At 38.6% G+C, this 25,079-nt stretch overlaps 1 protein-coding gene across 2 annotated transcripts in view; it reads left to right on the forward strand.

Moving 5' to 3' along the window:
* The window catches only part of KMO (kynurenine 3-monooxygenase), an 81,389-nt gene that overhangs the window by 30,390 nt on the left and 25,920 nt on the right, over positions 1-25,079 (forward strand). For both annotated transcript variants that reach the window (XM_089668647.1, XM_089668648.1), the window contains exons 5-10: positions 129-177; positions 3,590-3,677; positions 7,044-7,209; positions 15,429-15,500; positions 21,366-21,487; positions 22,173-22,320. In XM_089668647.1, coding sequence (XP_089524773.1) covers positions 129-177; positions 3,590-3,677; positions 7,044-7,209; positions 15,429-15,500; positions 21,366-21,487; positions 22,173-22,320 — 645 coding nt within the window. The remainder of the gene's footprint in view (positions 1-128; positions 178-3,589; positions 3,678-7,043; positions 7,210-15,428; positions 15,501-21,365; positions 21,488-22,172; positions 22,321-25,079) is intronic.

The following is a 25,079-nucleotide window of genomic DNA, read 5'->3' on the forward strand; positions in this document are numbered from 1 at the left end:
ATTTCCTGTAATGTATACTGTGGTGACATTTTGTGATTTTTTTTTTTTTTTTTTTTGTGTGACCTGGTGATTTTTATAAATTTCTTTAATTTTATTTAAAATTTTATGATTTATATTTTTTACTTCAGTATATTTTGTCAGTTGATCGAGCAAACCTGAACAAAGAATTGCTGGATGGTGAGTGATATATGTTTGATGTATATTTTATGAAAAATGTATTCATGTTGCTTGTCACAAGAACATGAAACTACAAGAATGACACAAGCACATGCTGCCAATTTATTAGACTACTTTCACACTTGTGCGAGAGTGCAGGTGGCAGGTTCAGCAGCCCATTCATATGTGCCAATGCAAGAGGGTGCCATTAATAAGTAATGGCACCCCGTGCATCTGCTAAAGAGTAGCGCATTTCTGTGTGGGTCAGAAAAGCACACGATTATGCATGCATTCCCAGGCTGCATATATGTGAAACTAGAGAGTTCTATGTTGCTGGAGAGAGTTGAAAGTGAAGCTATATTGCCAGAAATGTTACTAGAGAGCTATTTTCCCTAAGAGGGCTTTGATAAAGGCAATTATTACCTTTACAGATACTACATATTTTAAAAAACTGCAACTGTACAAAAGAAGCTAAAATATAATAACATTTATTTTATTAAAATGCATGTGAAACCTAACAAGGCATCTCTTTGTCTGCATTTGTTTGCCCTTTGGTCTGTTAAATATACAGGGGGTTGGACAAAAATATGGAAACACTACATGATTTGCAGGTGTGAAAGTGAGAACATGTTTTGCGTTTGAAAGTGGAAGTGATGCAACATTCTTTTGCTTCCGCTGGGTGATGAGACACCTAATTAACAGGTGGAAAGCCTAACTTTTGTCATTTACTGCATGTAATACTGAGTCATATCACAGCTTATGTAGTTTCAAAGAGGGCAAATTGTTGGTGCCTGCTTAGCTAATGCCTCTGCGACTGCAGTTGACAATTTTATTTGTGGTGGTTTGAGGTACAATATCAAAGTTAATCAAAGACTGATCTCAATCTCAGTGTGTGGAGGTTACTCCATAAGCAAAATATTCACGGGCGAGCTACAATTGCCAAACCACTAGTGATTGATATTAATGCTTAGAGAGTGGTGCTACACCCATAAATCGTGGACTATCAATCAATGGAAGACTGTAATATGGTCTGATGAATCAAGCTTCACACTTTTCCTGACCACTGGACATGTTTACGTGTGTCAAACACCATTGCAAGCTTACCAGCAAGACTGTCTTGTGCCAACAGTAAAGCATGGTGGCAGCGCAATCATAGTTTGGGCAGCCATATCTTGGTATTATGTAGGCTCCATCATCATCTTGAAAGGTAGAGTCACTGCCAGTGACTATGTAAAGATTTTGGCCGAACATGGGCACCCCATGCTGCAGACATTGTTTCCCGAAGACAGAGCCATTTACCAAGATAACGCTCCTATTTACAGAGCTGGTGTTGTCTAATCGTGGTTTGATGAGCATGCAGGCAAAGTCTCGAACCTTCCCTGGGTGCCGTAGTTGCTGGACCTCCATATCATAGAGCCACCATAGTCAATTTTGCAGAACAAAGTTTGAGCTTGTTTTTTGCCTTCGGAATCTAATGCCACTCTTCATGCAAAAATCATTCCAATTTTCCCAGATTCCATTATCCACAATCCAAGACTTGGATGCCAAAGGTGGTCCAACACCATATTGAGTAACAAGTTCATTATTTTACCTGGTGTTTCCATAATTTCGTCTAACCCCTGTACCTTTTTAAAAAACATTTTGTAAGAAAAGGAATCTGTTTAATAAGGATAAAAAAAAGGACCTCCTAGTTCTTATTTTGAATGAATAATTACTAAAACTGCAGCACTCTGGTGCAGCTGTGCATGGTAGCCAGTCAGGTTTTAACTTCATATATATAAAGAAAATGAAGCGCTGTGTGATGTTACTATATTGCGGGCAGATATAAATAATGAATGAAACCAAAGCAAATTAATAAATAAATCAATAAATAAATCACAGTCCAGTAATGGTGCTCGCTGATTCCCAGTGCAAAAGTTAGAAATGCGCACTAACCAGAAACGTATTAATAATACGCATGTGTATATGATATCATGGAGATTCCCCTCTCTTTTCTGGTCTGGTAATGGGCAGGAGCTGAAGATAGTAGAGATGAAGCGCCCTCGTGTGGCGAAATGGAGGTCCAGCAGGTCACAGAAATCCTTACAGAAATGTGTGAAGTGGAAAATTCCTCCTCCTCAAAGGCTGGTGCAGGGATCAATCTGGGTCTGCAGAAGAATGGTGCCAGGTTTAATCAAATGACTGACCCTTTAAGATTAAAGATGGCCGCCGGGCCTCCACGTGGCACCGGCAGCGTAGTGTCAATGGCGCCCTGGGCTCCAACTGATGCGTTTCGTGCGCACGCACATCTTCAGAGGTAGAGCCCAGGAGCCCAGGGCGCCATTTACACTATGCCGCCGGTGCCACGTGGAGGCCCGGCGGCCCTTTGAAAATGTGTTATTACACAAAATGCATTAGGGAGATACCCTTTCTCATGGAATACTAACCACATGACCTACAAACTACCTCAGATGTAAGTGCTGGCTCTACTCTTTTACCTGTACCTTGATGTTAGTCTTATGTGATCATTAAACATACTACACTATTGGAGTTCTTTTCTCTCTGGGCTCATTTTTTTGGCACTGAGAGTCCTTATCCTGAAGGATCTTTTCTTGGTTCCCATCTGAATGCATGATCCCCCTGATGGATGGAAATTGTACTGCTGGACACAGTTAACCTGAGATGTGGGAACCTGCTTTGGATAGATGACAGCTGGTGAAACACCCCCACCTGATGATCACATCCGCATGCTGAGTTCCCACCCCCAGAGTACCAAGGAGTAGGTCTTATATACTCCAACGCACATTTATCTGTGCTATCTGGTTAGTGCATAGTATGCTCATTGTTTCCAGCCACAGCAGTCACGAAAGTTATCCGCTGTTCTTTGTGTCACCACAGTCACATTACTTCGCATGAACTATATTCTACAAGTTTACGTTACTGTGTGATACTATTTGGTCGGTGCATAGTATGCTCATTGTTTCCAACCACAGCAGTCACGAATGTTAATCATTGCTCACTGTGTCTCCACAGTCACATCACTCCGCATGAACTATATCCAATAAGTTTTGTTACTGCGAGATACCATTTGTATACTGTTAATATTATATAGTACCACAGTCCCAGCAGTCACGAAAGTTAATTATTGCTCACTGTGTCACAACAGTCACATTAATCCGCATGTACTATATCAAATAAGTTTTAATACTGTGAGATACCACCTGCATACTGTAAATACTATATAGCGCCGCATTTGTACTTATATTTTTGGCATTTCTTGGAGGATCTGAGGTTGTTTCCTCTTCTATGCTGGCTGCTCCTGTCTGTGTTTTTCCTTGTTGTCACCCAGCGCTCATATTTTTATTGTTTACATTATTTTCAGAAGGTGTTTGGAAATGTAGCCCAAGTGTTTCATTTCCATTTTAACATGGTTATTTTGTAAACTCTTTAACAGCTGCTGAAAAGTATCCAAATGTGAAGATGCATTTTGAACACAAATTAAGTGACTACAATGTTGAGTCTGGTACACTAATTTTTAACAGGTAGGTTGTATAAGTTTACTTTTTAAATGCATTAAAATGTTCATTTTCTACTATATACTACTTGTTGATATTAGTCCTACATTAATGATAATAATAATTAGTTATATTCTAAACGTAATATATGATGACTTATGCATCGTACGGACAAACTGCTCAGAACAGCAGTGACACAGATTTGCCACCATGGTCAGGCTGGTAAACCTCCTGGGGTCAGTAAAATTTTATTTCCGGCCTATTAAGTGCCAGTAAATTTGCTAACTTCATAACGGTAACCAGGGCATGCAGTAATTGTAAGGGTATTTATGGTTTTGAGCTAGCCACTGGATGTTCAGACCAGGGCTGTTGTTGGAAACCACCAAGCCCCATACAGGCAAACTGACAGCCCTCCCCCCAAAAAAACCAGTTTACTGTGCTTCAGTTAATAATGAACACAGTGACAGATCAGTACCGCTCACTCACTGTGTTCATTCAGGAAAAGAAGAGCTGGTAAACGTGACATATTTTCTGGGTCCTTCCCCCTCTCTCCATCCTGAAGGATCCTATTGTGTGCTTGCAGCTGCCAGTGGGAGGGAGAGGAGGCAAGCTAGCAGCACTGTGAGGGAGGGGGCAAAGGGAGGGCCTGGGCAGCAGAGGTAAATGTATGATGCACAGGGAGAGTGATGGGTGAGGTGGGGGACAATTACAGGAACTGATCCCTTGTAAAACCCTTCCTCCAGCAGCTGAAAGCCAGCGCGAGGGAGAGAAGAAAAAGCCAGCTTTCAGCAGCTGCAGAGAGCCATACAGGGGATCAGTTTCAGTAATCCTCCCTTGTCATGCTGATCACCATCCCTGCCCACATCTGATTCACGTAAGTTCCTGGGCCCCATACACAGAGGGCTGGTGGTACCCCCTTCTCTACGGCCCTGGTTCAGACCTCTGAATAACAAAGCTTGGCCGACTTACTATTTCTTAACATAATCTTGGCAGTGCTGTTGTTCTTCTGATCTTGTCCAGATGCATCCTGTGTTGGACTTTGCATCTCGTATTGGCACACGCAGTGTTGATAAAGTGGAGCTAAACATTTCTTTCAACAATCCTTGCTGGTGCCAGCATCATCTTCTGAGTGCGGGTGTTCTGCAATCTTCATTGGCCTACATGGGATGATGTCACTCCTACATATGTGCATGAGTAATTCATCCCAGCACACAGGCTGTGTTGGCAATATAAACTGAACTGTGTATGTGCAGCTCAGTTTGCACATGCAATGTCTCTTCTGCAATAAAGAGCTTTCCTGCTCAGTTTGCATCAGCAGAACTTTAGTCTTTCCACTTAAAGTGGAATTATAGTGCAAGCAGCTATGAGTGGCAAGTGTTTCATGAGCACATTCTGGTACTAGGGGCTTACGTTGCATGAATATGACTTTGAGGAAATAGGAGTCCGTTCATCAAATTAAGAGATTGAAATTGCGATAAATGCCACAAATTTGATAATGAGTTTTACAGAATTCCTAATTGAGCCAACGATCTGACAGGGAGTAACTATAATTTACAGTTTACTAAAAAGGAGCAAAGTTAGGTGCAAACAATGCAAAACAGGTTTACAATGGCAGAGAGCATGCATACAGCGCAGAATAATCTAAAACAGATTATAAAAGCTTCACAAACATGGTCATTTCACAGCAATGTCCATCAATGAAACAGGGTAATATGTAGTTTAGCTGAGAATCACTACATCAACAAAACCATTCAGAGCACAAACGACTACTTATCCTCATAATCAGCATCCCCCTTAGTGAAGTCCAGGGTAGCTCTGCTAAAAGAAATGAACAGCTGAAAGGATCCCAGGCCAAAGGACAAAAGGCCACTCCACAGGAACAGTGATATTCTGGTGGCCGTTGTAGAGGTACTTCTTAAGGTAGCTGGGTCATCTGGGGAAGCTGCCTGCTATTAGGTTAGTACCTAGCTGCCTCCATGCCAGTTCTGATAGTGGAGGGCCATTCACCTCACTGCAGATCACTTGCCCACCTACCTCTTTCTCATCATGTGGGGTCTCTGAGCTGCTTAGGGAAGGAAGCTGAGCAGCTTGTATTTCCTGGGTCTGTCCAGAAACCCAAAGAGTTGTGAGAATCATTCTCAACTGTGTGAATTTTTCTAATATAATATAAGGGGGAATTTGCACACCTTACAACCATCAATAATGGTACAATATGGATATATAAAGCCCTCATTGAATAATTCTTTGTATGGGTGTGGTCTATTGTAGATACAATGCATAGCTTCTCCAGGTGGGTTCACCTTTGATTTATTCCCATACACATCCTCTGATTAGGTGCCAGCCCAGCTCATATGTTGCATAATGTAAAGCAAGGAAGATCCGGAGGACTTCACGGCAACAATCCCCTTTATTAGAGATAAAAGACCAAAAAGACAAGTGGTACAAATACATCAGGTGAGAAGTAAATGCTTTTCACGCTTTTGAGAATTTAAACCTGTATTTGGTGATCGGGTCCAGTAGATAATGAATAAGCGCTGGTAACTGCATTAAACACGTGTACATATTAGTCACCTGCCATTTTGATCTTTTATCTCTAGTAAACTGGATCATTGATGTGCAGCTGTCCGGATCTTCCTTGCTTTTACATAAGTGGATTAATCTAGGGTTGTTCTCTCCTTCTAATAAAACTGTTGACTGTGCAGTGTCTGATACCAGGAAGCCTGTGTGATATAGCTATATGGAATTCAATTAAAAGCAGACGGTTATTTGCCTAACAGATATAAAGTTGGCCATTGACACCAAGATATGAACAAACCTGATTGTGTAATGAAACAGAAACAATTGAGTACTGTCCGTGAAACTTTTTTTGCACTAACAAACAATTTTAAGGACAAGCTTTCGGGGAGTGTCCCATTCTTCAGGTCAAAGCTGACCTGAAGAAGGGGACACTCCCCGAAAGCTTGTCCTTGAAACTGTTTGTTAGTGCAAAAAAAAATAAAAAAAGGATCACAGACAGTACTCAATTGTTTCTGTTGCTAGTGCACTAATACGGCTACAATCAAGTGTAATGAAACAAAAATATATTGCTTTTTTGCATTGGTTGCTGAATTATCACACAGTGCAGTAATTACAGTATATTTATATTCCATTGTAGAAATACAGAGAGTAATATTTTTAAGTTCTTTTGTGTTCTCTCTAGGAACACTACAGAAAAATATAGTGTATTAGTATATATGGTAGGGGAACTATTTTAGTGAAGACCCATGGAATGGGCACATAGTCTTCTACCAGGAAGCCTATCGCATCACTTTGTGCAGTGTATTCAGTGTATTGTATGTGTAATAGAAGAATACATTCTACTAGGGGTAATATATGTTTTGACTGTATTTTCAGGGATCAAGAAAATACTATACACATGAATGCAGATTTGATTATTGGATGTGATGGTGCTTTCTCTGTCATACGAAAGCAATTTATGAAAAAGACACGCTTCAATTACAGTCATGTATATATTCCTCATGGTTATAAAGAATTGACTATTGTACCTAAAAATGGAGAGGTAAGAGTGCAACAAAACTACATGTTATACTTTTTATGGTAATTGTTTACTTAGAAGTCTTTGTCACAAGAGAATCTATTTTACCTGTATACACATTAGCTTCTTGTCTTGAATTATATCTAGCTGCACAATTCTATAAATACCAATGCTAAAAGTTGTTCCAGCTTGAAGTTACAGTAAAACACCAGAAAACCATATTTGCTCTAGGGATACGTTTATGCTTGCAGTTGGTGGTGGCGGGTGTGTGGGTTGTGGGCTAAAAATACATGGCTGAGCTGCAACCCTTTCAGCGTAAATGCATGCGGTTGTGCTGAGGGTACAAGTTATTAGGGATTAAAACAGGTGGTGATTAGGCAACATAACACCTCCTCACTGCCTGGCACATGCCCTCTGTAAAGTGATCCATCGTGGATTGCTATTCAGGGGTAAGACGTATAAATGAGAATAAAGTGTTTTGTAGGCAAAAACAAAAATTCTCTAACACTGAAGGCTCAATCCTTGGTGCTGAATGCTCCAAATTTATGTGCCTGTCTAGTACTTGAGCTTGGCTCATGCTGCACCACATTTAGAATGAACTCAAGATACTTTAGCAAAATCTGAGTCCGTTTTTCTCATTTTATGCCAAAAATTAGCTCCACATTTTACATTTGACACATTCAACATGACACTAAGTGGCGAATTCTATAACTAGCTGAATTTGGTGCACGAGTTGATATCAGAAAAAGTGTCACAAATGCTTCCTGAATTTGGTGCAATACATTAACAATAGGGATTAATGGTAGAAAAGTGGCGCAGCAGCTTTATTGAATTCCCCCAATATGTTTCAGTACTTGTATGGTATGTTGCGACTGCAGTAAACTTCCTATATCTACCTTTCCGTTCCTATTGATTTTGCCAGTAAATATGCGTTAGGACCACTTCCGGCTGAAGAGTGACAATGCTGTCACCTTTTTTCTTTCCCCCAATATTATATGATGGCACCTTCATTTAGTGTCTCAACCTTGCCTGTGGAAGGAGAAGTCAGCCATTCATATGACATACCATGCTTAGCACTGCTCTTCAGTAGAGATGAGCGAATCGAACCAGGCGAAGTGGAATTCGTTTCGAATTTCAGGAAAAATTCGATTCGCGGCGAATCCGAATATTAGCATACTTTGGGTGCGCGAATCGGATTTTTCCCGATCAGCCGGCAAAAGTGTCCCTGCAGAGAGCTCCGCTATTTCTGACAGTTCTCTGACAGTTCCTTCACATGTACAGCGGTTGAAACATTGTATCTATTTGTTTCCATTTAGGATACAGATGTTTTTATTCGGAAATAGATACAATGTTTCAACCGCTGTAAATGTGAAGGAACTGTCAGAGAACTGTCAGAAATAGCGGAGCTCTCTGCAGATACACTTTTTGCTGTACTGGAATACTTCTTCTTTTCATTCTTCTTTTCATTCTTCTCATTCTTCTTTTCATTCTTCTTTTCATTCTTCTTCTCATTTTTCTTTTCATTCTTCTTCTTCTTTTCATTCTTCTTTTCATTCTTCTCATTCTTCTTTTCTTCTTCATGAAAAGAAGAATGAGAAGAAGAATGAAAAGAAGAATGAAAAGAAGAAGAAGAATCTTTTCATTCTTCTTCTTTTCATTCTTCTTCTTCTTTTCATTCTTCTTTTCATTCTTCTTCTTCTTTTCATTCTTCTTCTTCTTTTCATTCTTCTTCTTCTTTTCATTCTTCTTCTTCTTTTCATTCTTCTTCTTCTTTTCATTCTTCTTTTCATTCTTCTTTTCATTCTTCTTCTTCTTTTCATTCTTCTTCTTCTTTTCATTCTTCTTCTTCTTTTCATTCTTCTCATTCTTCTTTTCATTCTTCTTTTCATTCTTCTTTTCATTCTTCTTCTTCTTTTCATTCTTCTTCTTCTTCTTCTTCTTCTTTTCATTCTTCTTCTTCTTCTTCTTTTCATTCTTCTTCTTCTTCTTCTTTTCATTCTTCTTCTTCTTCTTTTCATTCTTCTTCTTCTTCTTTTCATTCTTTTCCTTCTTCTTCTTCTTCTTTTCATTCTTCTCATTCTTCTTTTCATTCTTCTTCTTCTTTTCATTCTTCTTTTCATTCTTCTTCTTCTTTTCATTCTTCTTCTTCTTTTCATTCTTCTTCTTCTTCTTTTCATTCTTCTTCTTCTTCTTTTCATTCTTCTTTTCATTCTTCTTCTTCTTTTCATTCTTCTTCTTCTTTTCATTCTTCTTCTTCTTCTTTTCATTCTTCTTCTTCTTCTTCTTTTCATTCTTCTTCTTCTTCTTTTCATTCTTCTTCTTCTTCTTCTTTTCATTCTTCTTTTCATTCTTCTTCTTTTCATTCTTCTTCTTCTTTTCATTCTTCTTCTTCTTCTTTTCATTCTTCTTCTTCTTCTTTTCCTTCTTCTTCTTTTCATTCTTCTTCTTCTTCTTTTCATTCTTCTCATTCTTCTTTTCATTCTTCTTCTTCTTCTTTTCCTTCTTCTTTTCATTCTTCTTCTTCTTTTCATTCTTCTTCTTCTTCTTTTCCTTCTTCTTCTTCTTCTTTTCCTTCTTCTTCTTCTTCTTTTCCTTCTTCTTCTTCTTCTTCTTCTTCTTCTTCTTCTTCTTCTTCTTTTCCTTCTTCTTCTTCTTCTTCTTCTTTTCCTTCTTCTTCTTCTTCTTCTTTTCCTTCTTCTTTTCCTTCTTCTTCTTTTCCTTCTTCTTTTCCTTCTTCTTCTTCTTCTTCTTCTTCTTTTCCTTCTTCTTCTTCTTCTTCTTCTTCTTCTTTTCCTTCTTCTTCTTCTTCTTCTTCTTCTTTTCCTTCTTCTTCTTTTTCTTCTTCTTCTTCTTCTTCTTTTCCTTCTTCTTCTTTTCCTTCTTCTTCTTCTTCTTTTCCTTCTTCTTCTTTTCCTTCTTCTTCTTCTTCTTTTCCTTCTTCTTCTTCTTCTTTTCCTTCTTCTTCTTTTCCTTCTTCTTCTTCTTCTTCTTTTCCTTCTTCTTCTTCTTCTTCTTCTTTTCCTTCTTCTTCTTTTCCTTCTTCTTCTTCTTCTTCTTCTTCTTTTCCTTCTTCTTCTTTTCCTTCTTCTTCTTCTTCTTCTTCTTCTTCTTTTCCTTCTTCTTCTTCTTCTTCTTTTTCTTTTCCTTCTTCTTCTTCTTCTTCTTCTTTTCCTTCTTCTTCTTCTTCTTCTTCTTTTCCTTCTTCTTCTTCTTCTTCTTCTTCTTTTCCTTCTTTTCCTTCTTCTTCTTCTTCTTCTTTTCCTTCTTTTCCTTCTTCTTCTTCTTCTTCTTTTCCTTCTTCTTCTTCTTCTTTTCCTTCTTCTTCTTCTTCTTCTTCTTCTTTTCCTTCTTCTTCTTCTTCTTCTTCTTTTCCTTCTTCTTCTTCTTCTTCTTCTTCTTTTCCTTCTTCTTCTTCTTCTTCTTCTTTTCCTTCTTCTTCTTCTTCTTCTTCTTCTTTTCCTTCTTCTTCTTCTTCTTCTTCTTTTCCTTCTTCTTCTTCTTCTTCTTCTTTTCCTTCTTCTTCTTCTTCTTCTTCTTTTCCTTCTTTTCCTTCTTCTTCTTCTTCTTCTTCTTCTTCTTCTTCTTTTCCTTCTTCTTCTTCTTCTTTTCCTTCTTCTTCTTCTTCTTCTTCTTTTCCTTCTTCTTCTTCTTCTTCTTCTTCTTTTCCTTCTTCTTCTTCTTCTTCTTCTTCTTTTCCTTCTTCTTCTTCTTCTTCTTTTCCTTCTTCTTCTTCTTCTTCTTCTTCTTCTTCTTTTCCTTCTTCTTCTTCTTCTTCTTCTTTTTCTTCTTCTTCTTCTTCTTCTTCTTCTTTTCCTTCTTCTTCTTCTTCTTCTTCTTCTTCTTCTTCTTTTCCTTCTTCTTCTTCTTCTTCTTCTTTTTCTTCTTCTTTTCCTTCTTCTTCTTCTTCTTCTTCTTTTTCTTCTTCTTTTCCTTCTTCTTCTTCTTCTTCTTCTTCTTCTTTTCCTTCTTCTTCTTCTTCTTCTTCTTTTCCTTCTTCTTCTTTTCCTTCTTCTTCTTCTTCTTTTCCTTCTTCTTCTTTTCCTTCTTCTTCTTCTTCTTTTCCTTCTTCTTCTTTTCCTTCTTCTTCTTCTTCTTTTCCTTCTTCTTCTTTTCCTTCTTCTTCTTCTTCTTTTCCTTCTTCTTCTTCTTCTTTTCCTTCTTCTTCTTTTCCTTCTTCTTCTTTTCCTTCTTCTTCTTTTCCTTCTTCTTCTTCTTCTTCTTCTTCTTTTCCTTCTTCTTCTTCTTTTCCTTCTTCTTCTTCTTCTTCTTCTTCTTTTCCTTCTTCTTCTTCTTCTTCTTCTTTTCCTTCTTCTTCTTCTTCTTCTTCTTTTCCTTCTTCTTCTTCTTCTTCTTTTCCTTCTTCTTCTTCTTCTTCTTTTCCTTCTTCTTCTTCTTCTTCTTTTCCTTCTTTTCCTTCTTTTCCTTCTTCTTCTTCTTCTTTTCCTTCTTCTTCTTCTTCTTCTTTTCCTTCTTCTTCTTCTTCTTCTTCTTTTCCTTCTTCTTCTTCTTCTTCTTCTTTTCCTTCTTCTTCTTCTTCTTCTTCTTCTTTTCCTTCTTCTTCTTCTTCTTCTTCTTCTTTTCCTTCTTCTTCTTCTTCTTCTTCTTCTTTTCCTTCTTTTTCTTCTTCTTCTTTTCCTTCTTTTCCTTCTTCTTCTTTTCCTTCTTTTCCTTCTTCTTCTTCTTCTTTTCCTTCTTCTTCTTCTTCTTTTCCTTCTTCTTCTTCTTCTTCTTCTTCTTTTCCTTCTTCTTCTTCTTCTTCTTCTTCTTTTCCTTCTTCTTCTTCTTCTTCTTCTTCTTCTTCTTTTCCTTCTTCTTCTTCTTCTTCTTCTTTTTCTTCTTCTTTTCCTTCTTCTTCTTCTTCTTCTTCTTCTTCTTTTCCTTCTTCTTCTTCTTCTTCTTCTTTTCCTTCTTTTCCTTCTTCTTCTTCTTTTCCTTCTTTTCCTTCTTTTCCTTCTTCTTCTTCTTCTTCTTCTTCTTTTCCTTCTTTTCCTTCTTCTTCTTCTTTTCCTTCTTTTCCTTCTTTTCCTTCTTCTTCTTCTTCTCATTCTTCTTCTTCTTTTCCTTCTTCTCATTCTTCTTCTTCTTTTCCTTCTTCTCATTCTTCTTCTTCTTTTCCTTCTTCTCATTCTTCTTCTTCTTTTCCTTCTTCTCATTCTTCTTCTTCTTTTCCTTCTTCTCATTCTTCTTTTCTTCTTCATGAAAAGAAGAATAAGAAGAATGAAAAGAAGAAGAATCTTTTCATTCTTCTTCCATTTATGGAAACAAATAGATACAATGTTTCAACCGCTGTATGGAGTGCATAAATGGAAACAAATAGATACAATCTTTCATCCATTTGTTTCCATAAATGGAAACAAATAGATACAATGTTTCAACCGCTGTAAATGTGAATGTCAGAGAACTGTCAGAAATAGCGGAGCTCTGCAGATACACTTAGCGGAGCTCTGCAGATACACTTTTTGCCGGCTTGGAATTCTTCTTATTTTCATCCTACTTCTTCTTCTTCTTCATCATCATCCTCATCCTCAGAAGAAGAGGATGAGGATGAAGAAGAAGAAGAAGAAGAAGTAGGATGAAAATAAGAAGAATTCCAAGCCGGCAAAAAGTGTATCTGCAGAGCTCCGCTAAGTGTATCTGCAGAGCTCCGCTATTTCTGACAGTTCTCTGACATTCACATTTACAGCGGTTGAAACATTGTATCTATTTGTTTCCATTTATGGAAACAAATGGATGAAAGATTGTATCTATTTGTTTCCATTTATGCACTCCATACAGCGGTTGAAACATTGTATCTATTTGTTTCCATAAATGGAAACAAATAGATACAATGTTTCAACCGCTGTATCTATCTGCAGAGCTCCGCTAAGTGTACCAACCGCTGTATGGAGTGAATGTCAGAGAACTGTCAGAAATAGGCTATTTCTGACAGTTCTCTGACATTCACTCCATACAGCGGTTGAAACATTGTATCTATTTGTTTCCATTTATGGAAACAAACAGATACAATGTTTCAACCGCTGTATAGAGTGAATGTCAGAGAACTGTCAGAAATAGCGGAGCTCTGCAGATACACTTAGCGGAGCTCTGCAGATACACTTTTTGCCGGCTTGGAATTCTTCTTATTTTCATCCTACTTCTTCTTCTTCTTCTTCATCATCATCCTCATCCTCAGAAGAAGAGGATGAAGAAGAAGAAGAAGTAGGATGAAAATAAGAAGAATTCCAAGCCGGCAAAAAGTGTATCTGCAGAGCTCCGCTATTTCTGACAGTTCTCTGACATTCACTCCATACAGCGGTTGAAACATTGTATCTATTTGTTTCCATTTATGGAAACAAATAGATACAATGTTTCAACCGCTGTATGGAGTGAATGTCAGAGAACTGTCAGAAATAGCGGAGCTCTGCAGATACACTTAGCGGAGCTCTGCAGATAGATACAGCGGTTGAAACATTGTATCTATTTGTTTCCATTTATGGAAACAAATAGATACAATGTTTCAACCGCTGTATGGAGTGAATGTCAGAGAACTGTCTGAAATAGCGGAGCTCTGCAGATACACTTAGCGGAGCTCTGCAGATACACTTTTTGCCGGCTTGGAATTCTTCTTATTTTCATCCTACTTCTTCTTCTTCTTCATCCTCATCCTCAGAAGAAGAGGATGAGGATGAAGAAGAAGAAGAAGAAGAAGTAGGATGAAAATAAGAAGAATTCCAAGCCGGCAAAAAGTGTATCTGCAGAGCTCCGCTAAGTGTATCTGCAGAGCTCCGCTAAGAAATAGCGGAGCTCTGCAGATACACTTTTTGCCGGCTTGGAATTCTCCTTCTTCTCATCCTTCTTCTTCTTCTTCTCATCCTTCTTCTTCTTCTTCTCATCCTTCTTCTTCTTCTTCTTCTCATCCTTCTTCTTCTTCTTCTTCTCATCCTTCTTCTTCTTCTTCTTCTCATCCTTCTTCTTCTTCTTCTTCTCATCCTTCTTCTTCTTCTTCTTCTCATCCTTCTTCTTCTTCTTCTTCTCATCCTTCTTCTTCTTCTTCTTCTCATCCTTCTTCTTCTTCTTCTTCTCATCCTTCTTCTTCTTCTTCTTCTCATCCTTCTTCTTCTTCTCATCCTTCTCCTTCTCCTTCCTCATCTCCAAGGGCATTTAAATTAAAGGTACAGTGTTCTGCACTAATATAAAGGCTCTCTGAAGCCTAGAAACCCTTTTTATAAGTTAAATTCGTAGCGAATAAATTCGCATCGAATCGAATTTCTTCCTCAAATTCGGCAAATCAGCCGAATCGAATTTTTGAATAATTCGCTCATCTCTACTCTTCAGGCCTGATAGGGGCAGGAGCATGCAACAAGAATCCTATCTCCTCTACTTTCCCTCTACAGGAAATTGCACTACTCCCCATCCACAGTTTTAGCCTCTGATCCCTAGGGAAGACAGGGACAGGAGTAGAAAAGGCCTCTCACTAAAAAAGTAAAGAAATGTTTAAATCAAGATGACATGGACCATTTACCCAAAATACACCAGCAGGAGAGTTTAGTGTTTCCATCTGGCAGTACGAAGGTTGTTGGTTCAAATCCCAACGATGGTATAACCTGCCTTGAGTTTGCATGTTCTCCCTGTGTCTGCATGGCTTTCCTCCGGGTTCTCTGGTCTCCTTTCACACTCCAAAGACATGCTGATAGGTTAATTGGATCCTGTCTACATTGGCCCTAGTATGTGTTTTTGTATGTATGTGAGTTAGGAACCTTAGATTGTAAGCTCCTTGAGGGCAGGGACTGATGTTAATGTACAATATATACTGTATGTAAAGTGCTGTGTAAATTGTCAACGCTATAGAAGTACCTGTAATAATCAAAAATAAATAATTAACCCTATTGTCCCTGCAACCTTAGATGAGGCAAACTCATCATTATGAAAGTCTTGTCTTCTGCCACAAATGATCCCTTTAGTCACTGAACATACGAGTCCAAACTTTAAAATACTGGTGATCATAATATAATCTAAGCTGCAGACTGCTAGCAATGTTAGAGGCAGTTGTAGGATTTTGACAGGGATAAGGTGGGGGTAGTTCCCTTGTATATGCAGGACAGTCTGAGTACTAGACTAAGAAATATGGAAATACTATAAACCTGCTATACACAGATTCCTCTCTTAAGGGCACAGCGCATTGAATAAACAGGATATTTCAGTTGAGCAAAGGACTTTTTTTGTAGACTTTACTGCCTGATTATGTCACATTTTTTTTTCTTAAGTTTGCTATGGAACCCAACTACTTGCACATATGGCCAAGGAATACATTTATGATGATTGCACTCCCTAATTTGGTATGTATAAACATTTTTTCATGCATATTAGATGTTTATCAGATTTCTTTAAAGCCCAACTCCAGTCAAAACTTATTTTGATTTTGTTTATTGCTTATAATAGTTACAGCATTGGTCAGGTTTTCATTGCTGTTTGTGTCCTTGTTGATCTTTGTGACCAAACAAGAAGTAAAGAGGTCTTCCCAACATCGACACAGAAAGCATCTAATAATACGTTTTTTTACTGTCTGTGCCCCTGTTGAGGAGCCTTTGTGCACTTTCTGCCTTGTTTACCACACAGGGATTGAAGGAAAATCTCACTGATGGTTACAATACCAGCACTAAAAACCCATTGGACCCTTGGGTCAAAACTGCCAGATGTTTGGACTGGAGTTGTGCTTTGAATATTTAACAAAAATGTGCCGCGCTTCACTAAGAATGCTCAAAATAAATAATATTTAATGGGTGCAACCAGGTGCTGATATAACTATCAGGTGACAAAAGAAGGAAAAATATATGTGTGAACCAATATCAATTTTCAAAACCAATGTGCATATACAAGTTGTGAACAAGAGACGAACTACCAAAAATAATGTCCATTTCCATATCAAAAGATATAATAAATGAAAATGATATAAAAAAGTCCATAAATATGTGCTTCTTCAATTTCAAACTAAAATATCCATTGCTTCTTAATTGGTTTCTTATGTGAAAAAGCTTGTATTTATTGTGCCCCCCACCAGATGTACTCTCACCTCAGGTAAATGACCAAACCATTAAGTGAGGTCATATCACGCTTGTGTCCCTTTAAATGGGCCAAAATGGATGGGATGGTATCCTGCTGTTTGGGGTTCTTCTCCTGCTCAAATGATAGGCTCCCCTTCCATGGTGGTTTATACAGAGAAATAATCAAATCATAGTGTACTATCCTTTTAAAACCATTGTATTAATAAAGTATTGCACTCACATGTATTCTGTATAAGAATGCTTTATGCACAAAATGTGTCCTCTGGATTTTTTTCAATGGTGAATATCCTAAAATGTCCAGCTGATGTTCATATGCATCGTGACATCAAAGCCCCTCCCCTACGCGTTACGCCACCGTTCACGTGGCTTCATTAGGGGGAATGATTAGATGACATGCCGCTCATCTGCTTTATATAGGGACGCTTCCGCGCCATTTTGTTGGAGCCTGGCATGGAGATCACAACGAGGTGATACCCCATGTTCGTGCCAAGTGCCACTAGCTGCCACTCTGCAGTGTTGCCTGTCCAGCTTAAGCAAACAGCACTTAATCAGAGACATCTACCAATCAATATACAAAAGTGATTTGGCCCTAAATGTTATCTTAACTAGTTGCCGACTGCAGATAGCTGAATGACGGACATGATCATGTGATGTGGTAAAAGGCCAATCACAGCGGCCTATTACCACATGATCAGCCATGTCCAATGACACGCTGATTACAGGGAAATGCAATTGCCGGTTCTCGGCTGCACTTTCCTCGCGCTGTCAGAGCATGAGGAATGTACTGCCGAAAACTGGCAGTTGTCAGCCCAGCACACTGCTGCCAGTCAGTGCCCAGCAGTGCCACCAGTGACTGCCCAGCAGTTCTGCCAGTCAATTTCCAGCAGTGCCGCCAGTCAGTACCCATCATCAGTGCCACCTATCAGTGCCCATCAGTGCTGCCTATCAGTGCTGCCTCATCAACGCATATCAATGAAGGAAAAATTACCTGTTTGCAAAGTTTATAATAGAAACAAAGAAACTTTTTTTCAAATTTTTTGCTCTTTTTTTTGTTTATAGCTCAAAAAGTAAAACACCCAGCGGCAAGTAAATACCACCAAAAGAAAGCTCTATTTGTGAGAAAAAAAATTATAAAAATGTCATATGGGTACAATGTTGCATGACCGTGCAATTGTCATTCAAAGTGCGACAGCACTGAAAGCTGAAAATTGGCCTGGTAAGGAAGGGGGAACAAGTGCCTGGTAGGCAAGTTGTTAATGGGACTACTTGGTCCGCCAGCCGGACTCCATTTTTTGGAGGATATTGCAGTATATAACATAGATTACAATAAAACAACATAATTAAAGAACTAACAGTATTACACACCAACCAAAAGACAGTATTGCATAAATCATACATCCCATTATTTCAACATAATTCTGTTCACTATTTTCTGGTGCGATATTCCTGTCATGTGCTATAGAATTGTTAATGTTTAATTATGCTGTTTGATTGTAATCTATGTTATTTACTGAAATATCCTCCAAAAAAAGGCATTCGGCCAGCCCCCAAACAGCAAGATACCATCCCACCCATTTTGGCCCATTTAAAGTGAGCTTATCGTTTAAGTGGAGAAGGACCCCAAAAAGCAGGATACAACACATCCATTTTGGCCCATTTAAAGAGACACAAGCGTGATATGACCTCATTTAACGGTTTGGTCATATACCTGAGGTGAGAGTACATCTGGTGGGGTGTGGTGAGCACAATAAATTAAAGAAGCACATATTTATGGACTTTTTTATATAATTTTCATTTATTATATGTTTTGATATGGATATGGACATTTATTTATGGTATTTCGTCTCTTGTTCACAACTTGTATATGCACATTGGTTTTGAAACTTGATATTGGTTCACACATATATTTTTCCTTATTTTGTCACCTGATAGTTATATCAGCACCTGGTTGCACCTATTATATATTATTTATTTTGAGCATTCTTAGTGAAGCGCAGCACATTTTTGTTAGATAGTATTGGTTTGCACACTAGTATGAGTATGTGTTTGGTGCAGGCGATTCACAATTTGCACTTCGTATGAATTACCTTTCACATAGCAGCTTGCAAGCTTTTACTTTTCATTTGTGCTTTGAGTATGTTTGATGGGTCTTGAATTTAAAAAAAAAAAAAAAAAAAAAAGTCTGTGGGAAGCATTTTTTTTCCCACGTAGTCAGATGCTTGCTTTTTTTTTGCATTGGAACAATGGCCATGGAAATCTAGCTAGTTTCTAGTGAGAAGACTTGCGTTTAGTTCTTAATATTGAAATTCCTATTTTTCACTCTATGCACACTGAGAATGCAAAATGCTTCCCTTGCAGGAATTGTTTTATATCTGTAATGATTCTGCATGGTTTTTTTTTCTGAAATTTTACAACATTATTATTTAGGACTTAAATAATTTAAAGATAAATTCAATGTGTATTCTTAGGGTGTATTGATTAAGATTTGTTCGGAAATTAGCCCAGTTAATGTTTAAACAACTGTTCCTAAGATTTAAGATTTGCCCATCCATTTTTACTAACATTCATTCTATTTTTATGCAGATATGTGATGGGTAAGAAACTAAAGTATTGTAGAGGTTATTTCTAGGTTTCTCAGAGTTTTATGGATTTTTTACCAAACTTTTGTGAATAAAGTAATTCCTTTCATTCTTTTGCTAGCAATTACAGTCTATGATGCTGAAGTCCATTTTCAGAACCATGAATAGTGATTTCTGGCAGTCATTTAATTTGTACTATCAAACAGCATGCAGCCTTCCTGCTATGGTGATACCAACCCATGTGCCCTTCAGCATTTGGGAATGCTTTAAGAGGGATACCCCCTCCTAATGCACCAGTGCCTAGATGAGATTTTTAGCACTGCCAGTGAACCTAGCTTTAATCAGACCTAGTCCGCCAATAAACTACCTGAAGAGATATTGATAAGATAGAATGAGTCCAGAGATGGCTAACAAAAATGGTGAAAGTTCTGGAGGATAAAATGCACCATGAGACACTTCGGGAACGTAATATGTACAGGAAAGAAGAGAAAAGTGAGACCGGATTGAAATTTGTAAATACATCAAGGGGGTGAAGAATGTTCAGGCAGACACAATTTATTCAATATGAAAATTAAGAACATGGGGACATGACCTCAAACGGAAGGAAAGTTCAAAACTAGTCTTGGAAAGTATTATTTTACTGACAGGGTAGTTGATGATTGGAATAAACTTCCAGCAGAAGTAGTTATCCAGTCAACAGTAAATGGCTTCAGACATGTCTGGGACAAACCTAGATCTATACTATAAAAAAAAAACAAAAAAAACAAAAAAAAAGGCAGACTTCGTAGACCACCAACCTTTTTTCTACTGTCATACAATATGTATGTTAGATCAAAAGCAGGCATCTGCCAACCTTCAGCAATGCTGCTAAATGTCTAAATCTGTATAATTTTGTACTTTTATTGTAAAAAGGTCCAATTTATACTGTTGCATTTTAAAGCTGCCATGTTTTAATACACATTTGTAAAACAATGATGTGTCTTGGAGCTCCATATTTTTAAATGCACAGTGCATCAAAATGCAAGTCACAGCACACTTTTTTTTTCTATGGTTGAACTAGATGGACTTTTTTCAGCCATGTAGCTTAAGGCCCATTCACACTAGTACAATGCAGTAGGGTATGTTAATGCATGTTGATGTGGTGCATTTATACTGAAAGATGCAGAAACCCCTTCCTAACACCTGCTTAGCAAGTATTACTGTGCATTGCTCTGAGCTGAAAAAAAATCTGCAGGCTCAATGTGTGATCTGCTCAAGGAATGCCAGGCAGCCTATTCAAATGAATGGACCACCTTAATGCATTGTATGCTAAAGTACAACATAACACTCCTTGACAGATGTATGTTAAGTTCACCACAATGAACCTTCAAGGGTGTGAATGAGCCCCAAAGCATGCCACAAGATGCTTAAAGTGCAGCAAAATCAGGTGCACCCATATGAGCCAATACTCAACAAATATGTTCTGGTCACCAGTCCTTAGAAAGGATGTGCTGGAACTGGAGAGAGTCCAGAGAAAAGCAGCAAAGCTAATAAGGGTAATGGAGGAACTCTATTACAAGGAATGACTCCAAACATTAAACTTATTTTCCCTGGAGAAGAGATGCTTAGCAGGAGATATGATTGCAATATACAAATATCTAAAAGGTGAACATAGGGAGAAAACGATTCAGTCTTGGGTCACTTAAAGCGGAGTTCCAACTGAAAAAAAAAAAGTCAGCAGCTACAAAAACTGTAGCTGCTGACTTATAAAATACAGCCACTTACCTGTCCCTTGGTTCAGCAGTGTCCTCACTACCGCTGGTTCCACCAGCCGTCTTCTCTCCCTGGCACCGGCATCTTTAGTGTGGGCACCCGGCTGTGACAACTTGCGGCTTCATAGCCAGGTTCCCACTGCGTATGCGCGAGAAGCGCTGTGCTTTGTGAATGGCCCCGTAGTCTTCTGGGACCTACCACGTGGGGGGGGGGAGGGGACAACTTCTGCATCCGATCACCTAGGCGATCACTGCAGAACTGGAAGCGGGTATCTGTCAAATTCGGGTACCCACTCTCCAAAGGTGCCAATCCTTAGTGTGGGCACCCGGCTGTGACAGCTTGTGGCTTCACAGCTGGGTTCCCACTGTGTATGCGCAAGAAGCGCTGTGCTTTGTGAGTGGCCCCATTCCCCAAAGGTGCCAATCCGTAATGGGGAGCGGGGGACAAATCATTAAAACGGAACTTCCCCTTTTGGGTGGAGCTCCACTTTAAGAAGACGTATGGCCACTCATTGAAAATGGTCAAGAGGCCGTTTAACCTTCAACAACAACATAAAGGGTTCTTTATTTTTAGAGCAGTAAGGATGTGGAACTCCTTTCCACAGTTGGTGGTGTCAGCGAGGATTGTCAATTTTCAAAAACCTCTTAGATGGGCATCTTGGCAAATGCAATATAGAAAGATATGGGAAATGGTAGTGGTCCTGTTTCGATGAACTTTGAGTATACTACATGCACATATACCATTTAGCACAGATAGACTTTTTTTCTTATCTTTCCACAATCTTTTTTAATTATTGTTACATTTTCAGGATAAAACCTTTACTTGTACTCTTTTCATGCCATATGAAGATTTTGAAAAACTCCGCACAGAGGATCAAGTGCTGCATTTCTTCAAGACGTTTTTTCCAGACTCGGTGGATTTAATTGGAGAGTAAATATTTTTTTTAATTAAATTTTTAAAAGTATATATTTCACTGATACATTTGTTTGTTTAGGTTAAAAAATGGCTGTGTGTAGGTCTGCACCTGATTTTTTTTTTTCTTCAGGGTATTACAGCACCGCTACAATCTCTCATAGACATCCAAATCTAGACCAGACATGGAGGGCATCAATTGCAAACATTTTATGTGGTAAATGTCAGCAACACTACAAAGCATTAAAACATGGGCCATTGATGTGGACAGGGTACAGTCCTTATTATTTTGGGCAATTATTTTTCACGCACACATTTCTTTAATAGACATTTCCTGTCTACACCATGGCATTCCATGCTGTACAAGGGGGTGGGCAAATACCCAAGTATATATGGTCATGAAGATAGGTCAGGAAAGGAAACCTACCAGCTTTGTTTCAGATTAACTATTTACACTGCAAATATTTAACTTGTACCTTTTTGTGTTTGAGCTTTATGTCATCCTGATAGCAAGTATATTAACATGGAAAGCTAATTTTATATGTTCTTCTATAAAACGGTTACAAGATAGCTTGTGTAGCAGTTGTGTTATGATTTTATTTGTAGCAAAAGTGGAGTTTTTCTTTTAGTGTTGTGTAGTAGTCTCTTTAATACTTCTTAATTATTCTTCTAAATTCTTAATTCTGACATTCTCTTTTCTAAGGGATAAACTGAAAAAAGATTTTTTCCTGCTGCCACCTCAAGCTTTGATCTCAGTAAAGTGTTCATCATTTTGCTTGGATAATAAATGTGTTCTAATGGGAGATGCAGCCCATGCAGTGGTGCCATTCTACGGACAAGGAATGAATGCTGTAAGTGAAATTTCTAAAGTTCAAGTAAATATTTCTAATATCAATTATCTTAAATTGTAATGGTTATTTTTACTAGTACAAAATAGACAGTCTGCACAGCCTTAAGTGTATCTAAGAAAACATTAGGGGGTAGCGCTGTTCCTCAAATGTAGTATTAGTGTAATCTACAGTGCTCAATGTGATGAGTACCGTCTGCTGTGAAGGAGTCACTCCGTACTACACGACACCTTCCCCCTTCCTATTCCCGTGGTTATCTTAAATAAATTAATGTGAAATAATATATGCTGAAGTAAGGCTCCCTAGGAAGATCCCGCCATCCTACAAGCCACCTTCCTACTTAAGATGGACCAAGTATATCACGCAGGAATTACAAACCTCCCCTGATCTAACGTGTGAAATGAAGGATGGATCTACAAGACACCTTCCTCTAATGCAAAAAAATGTGGTGCATAAACAATATCTCCCCTCCAAAATGAACATACCTAAGGGGTGGTACTATGATACACCTCCCCATGAGACACCATACATGATATCAGTCACCGATCTGATATCCATCTACCACCCAAAACGCACTCTCCGCTCCTCACAAGACCTCCTACTCTCTAGTTCTCTGGTCTCCTCCTCCCATGCCCGTCTCCAGGCTTCCTCCATCCTCTGGAACTCACTACCCCAATCCATCAGACTGTCACCTACCCTCCTCACCTTTAGGCGCACCCTGAAAACCCATTTCTTCAGGGAAGCCTACCCCGCCCTCACCTAATTGCCGATCTCCTCCACTCTTCCTACCACTCCATCCCCCACAGCTATTTCCTCCTGTACCACTATCCCCTCCCTCCTAGATTGTAAGCTCCAAGGAGCAGGGCCCTCGAGCCCCTCATGTATTGTATTGTATTTTTACTGTGCTGTCTCGTATATTGTCTCCCATTATAATGTACAGCGCTGAGAAAACTATTGGCGCTATATAAATCCTGTATAATAATAATACATAAATTCATCAAATGCATACAAACAGTGCAATAAACTCTATACAATAAACATGGCAAATGGAAATCTACAAGCCACCTTCCTCCTTTGCAAAAATAGGATGTGCATACACAATACTCCCCCTCCAAAGTAAACATACTTAGACATGGTGCTATAGTGCACCTCCCCATAGAAATACCATACCCAAGCAATGTGCCCGAGCTGACAGGGAGGGGAACTGTTAGTAAACAAAACAATTCTCCCTGTCGGAGATCCTCGGAAATCACCGGGGGCCTGTCAGTAATCACAGGCCAGGACTTGGTGATTGACAGACGCGGCTGCGAATGGCTCTACTCAGAAATGCAAAATCACGTATATATACACGTGATTTTGTGCATCCGTGCCGCCCTGTAGCTGTATTTCTGCTATAGGGTGGTCAGGAAGCAGTTAAACATTTTATTTAGTTTGAGAGTGTCGATCACATTATGCACCAATTGGTTCCTAAGATTTGGTGTCTTCTTATATATAAATCTAGGCTGATTTGGTATAATATATACCAAAGAACTATCTTACTCCAGGATAGGCCAATGCTCCCTTATGGTGTTTTCCACTGTTTTGTATTGCCTGTTAAATCCCGTGACAAATGCTACATCAATGGAATTTTTCTTGCTAGATTCTCCTTCAGTAGTTGCTTTCTCTCCATATTTCTCACTTGGTTAGTAATGGATAGCAAATTTTCTTCTTTATATCCTTTTTCTCTAAACCTATTGACTAAGATTTGTGCTTGTACATCGTAATGTTCAATTTGTCTGCAATTCCTCCTTATTCTCATAAGTTGCCCCTTGGGTATGTTGTTTATCCATTTCGGATGGTGGCAGCTGGATGTGGTTATATAACCATTCCTATCAGTTAAAAAAAAAAAAATGTTTTAGTATTTAATGAACCATACTCCTTGAACATTTCTAGATCTAGTTGAATTTCTTGATTACTTCAGTTTCCTGAAAATGAAATATTGTACCTGCTATGATTTATTTCTTGAAAGAATTGTTCTAATGATTCTTCATTGCCCCTCCATAAAATCAAAATATCATCAATATACCTTTTATAGAATGTTAATTCCGATCATTCCTTGGCATATATCTCTTCCTCCTCCCACTTGATCATGAAAAGATTTGCATATTTGGCTCCCATGGCCACTCCTTTGGTTTGTACATAATATTCTCCCTTGTACCAGAAATAGGTACTTAACATGGCCATCTTGAGGCTCTTGGTGATAAAATCTGTCTGCTCCTGTTTCAAATTAGTCTGTCCATGTGAGGCCCATTTTACTTCATCTAATCCATCCTTCTGTACTTTGTTGGTGTACAGTAAATTGATATCAATGGTTACTAGGAGACAATCTTCCATATCCCCCAACTGCTCCAACATAGTGACAAGTTGTTTACTCTCCCTAAGGTACAATCTTTCCTTACCCACAAGGGGTTGTAAGAATTTTATCAATATATTCTCCCATTCGAGAATTCTGATGTTTATATACCTTAGGGATGTAATAGATAGCCGGAGTACTTGTTATTTCTGGGATTAGATATTTAGCTTCTTTATCATTGTCAAGGTCCTACCTTTCTTCAGAGCTTGTGCATCTCCATGAGCTGGCATCCATCTTGGTTTTCTGCAAAGCATGGTGGGAACCTTTATGCCTTCAGGCTTCTGCGGCTCCTCCTCAGAAGGGTGTGGTTGAGCACATTTAAGCCTGCTCTCTGCAAGTGTGCTCTGCACTTGTGTCCTGTATGTTGCCC

Source organism: Staurois parvus, unplaced genomic scaffold (genome assembly GCF_062004578.1).
Source record: "Staurois parvus isolate SC_StPar_1 unplaced genomic scaffold, SC_StPar_1.0 ptg000059l, whole genome shotgun sequence".
Lineage (NCBI taxonomy): Eukaryota > Metazoa > Chordata > Amphibia > Anura > Ranidae > Staurois > Staurois parvus.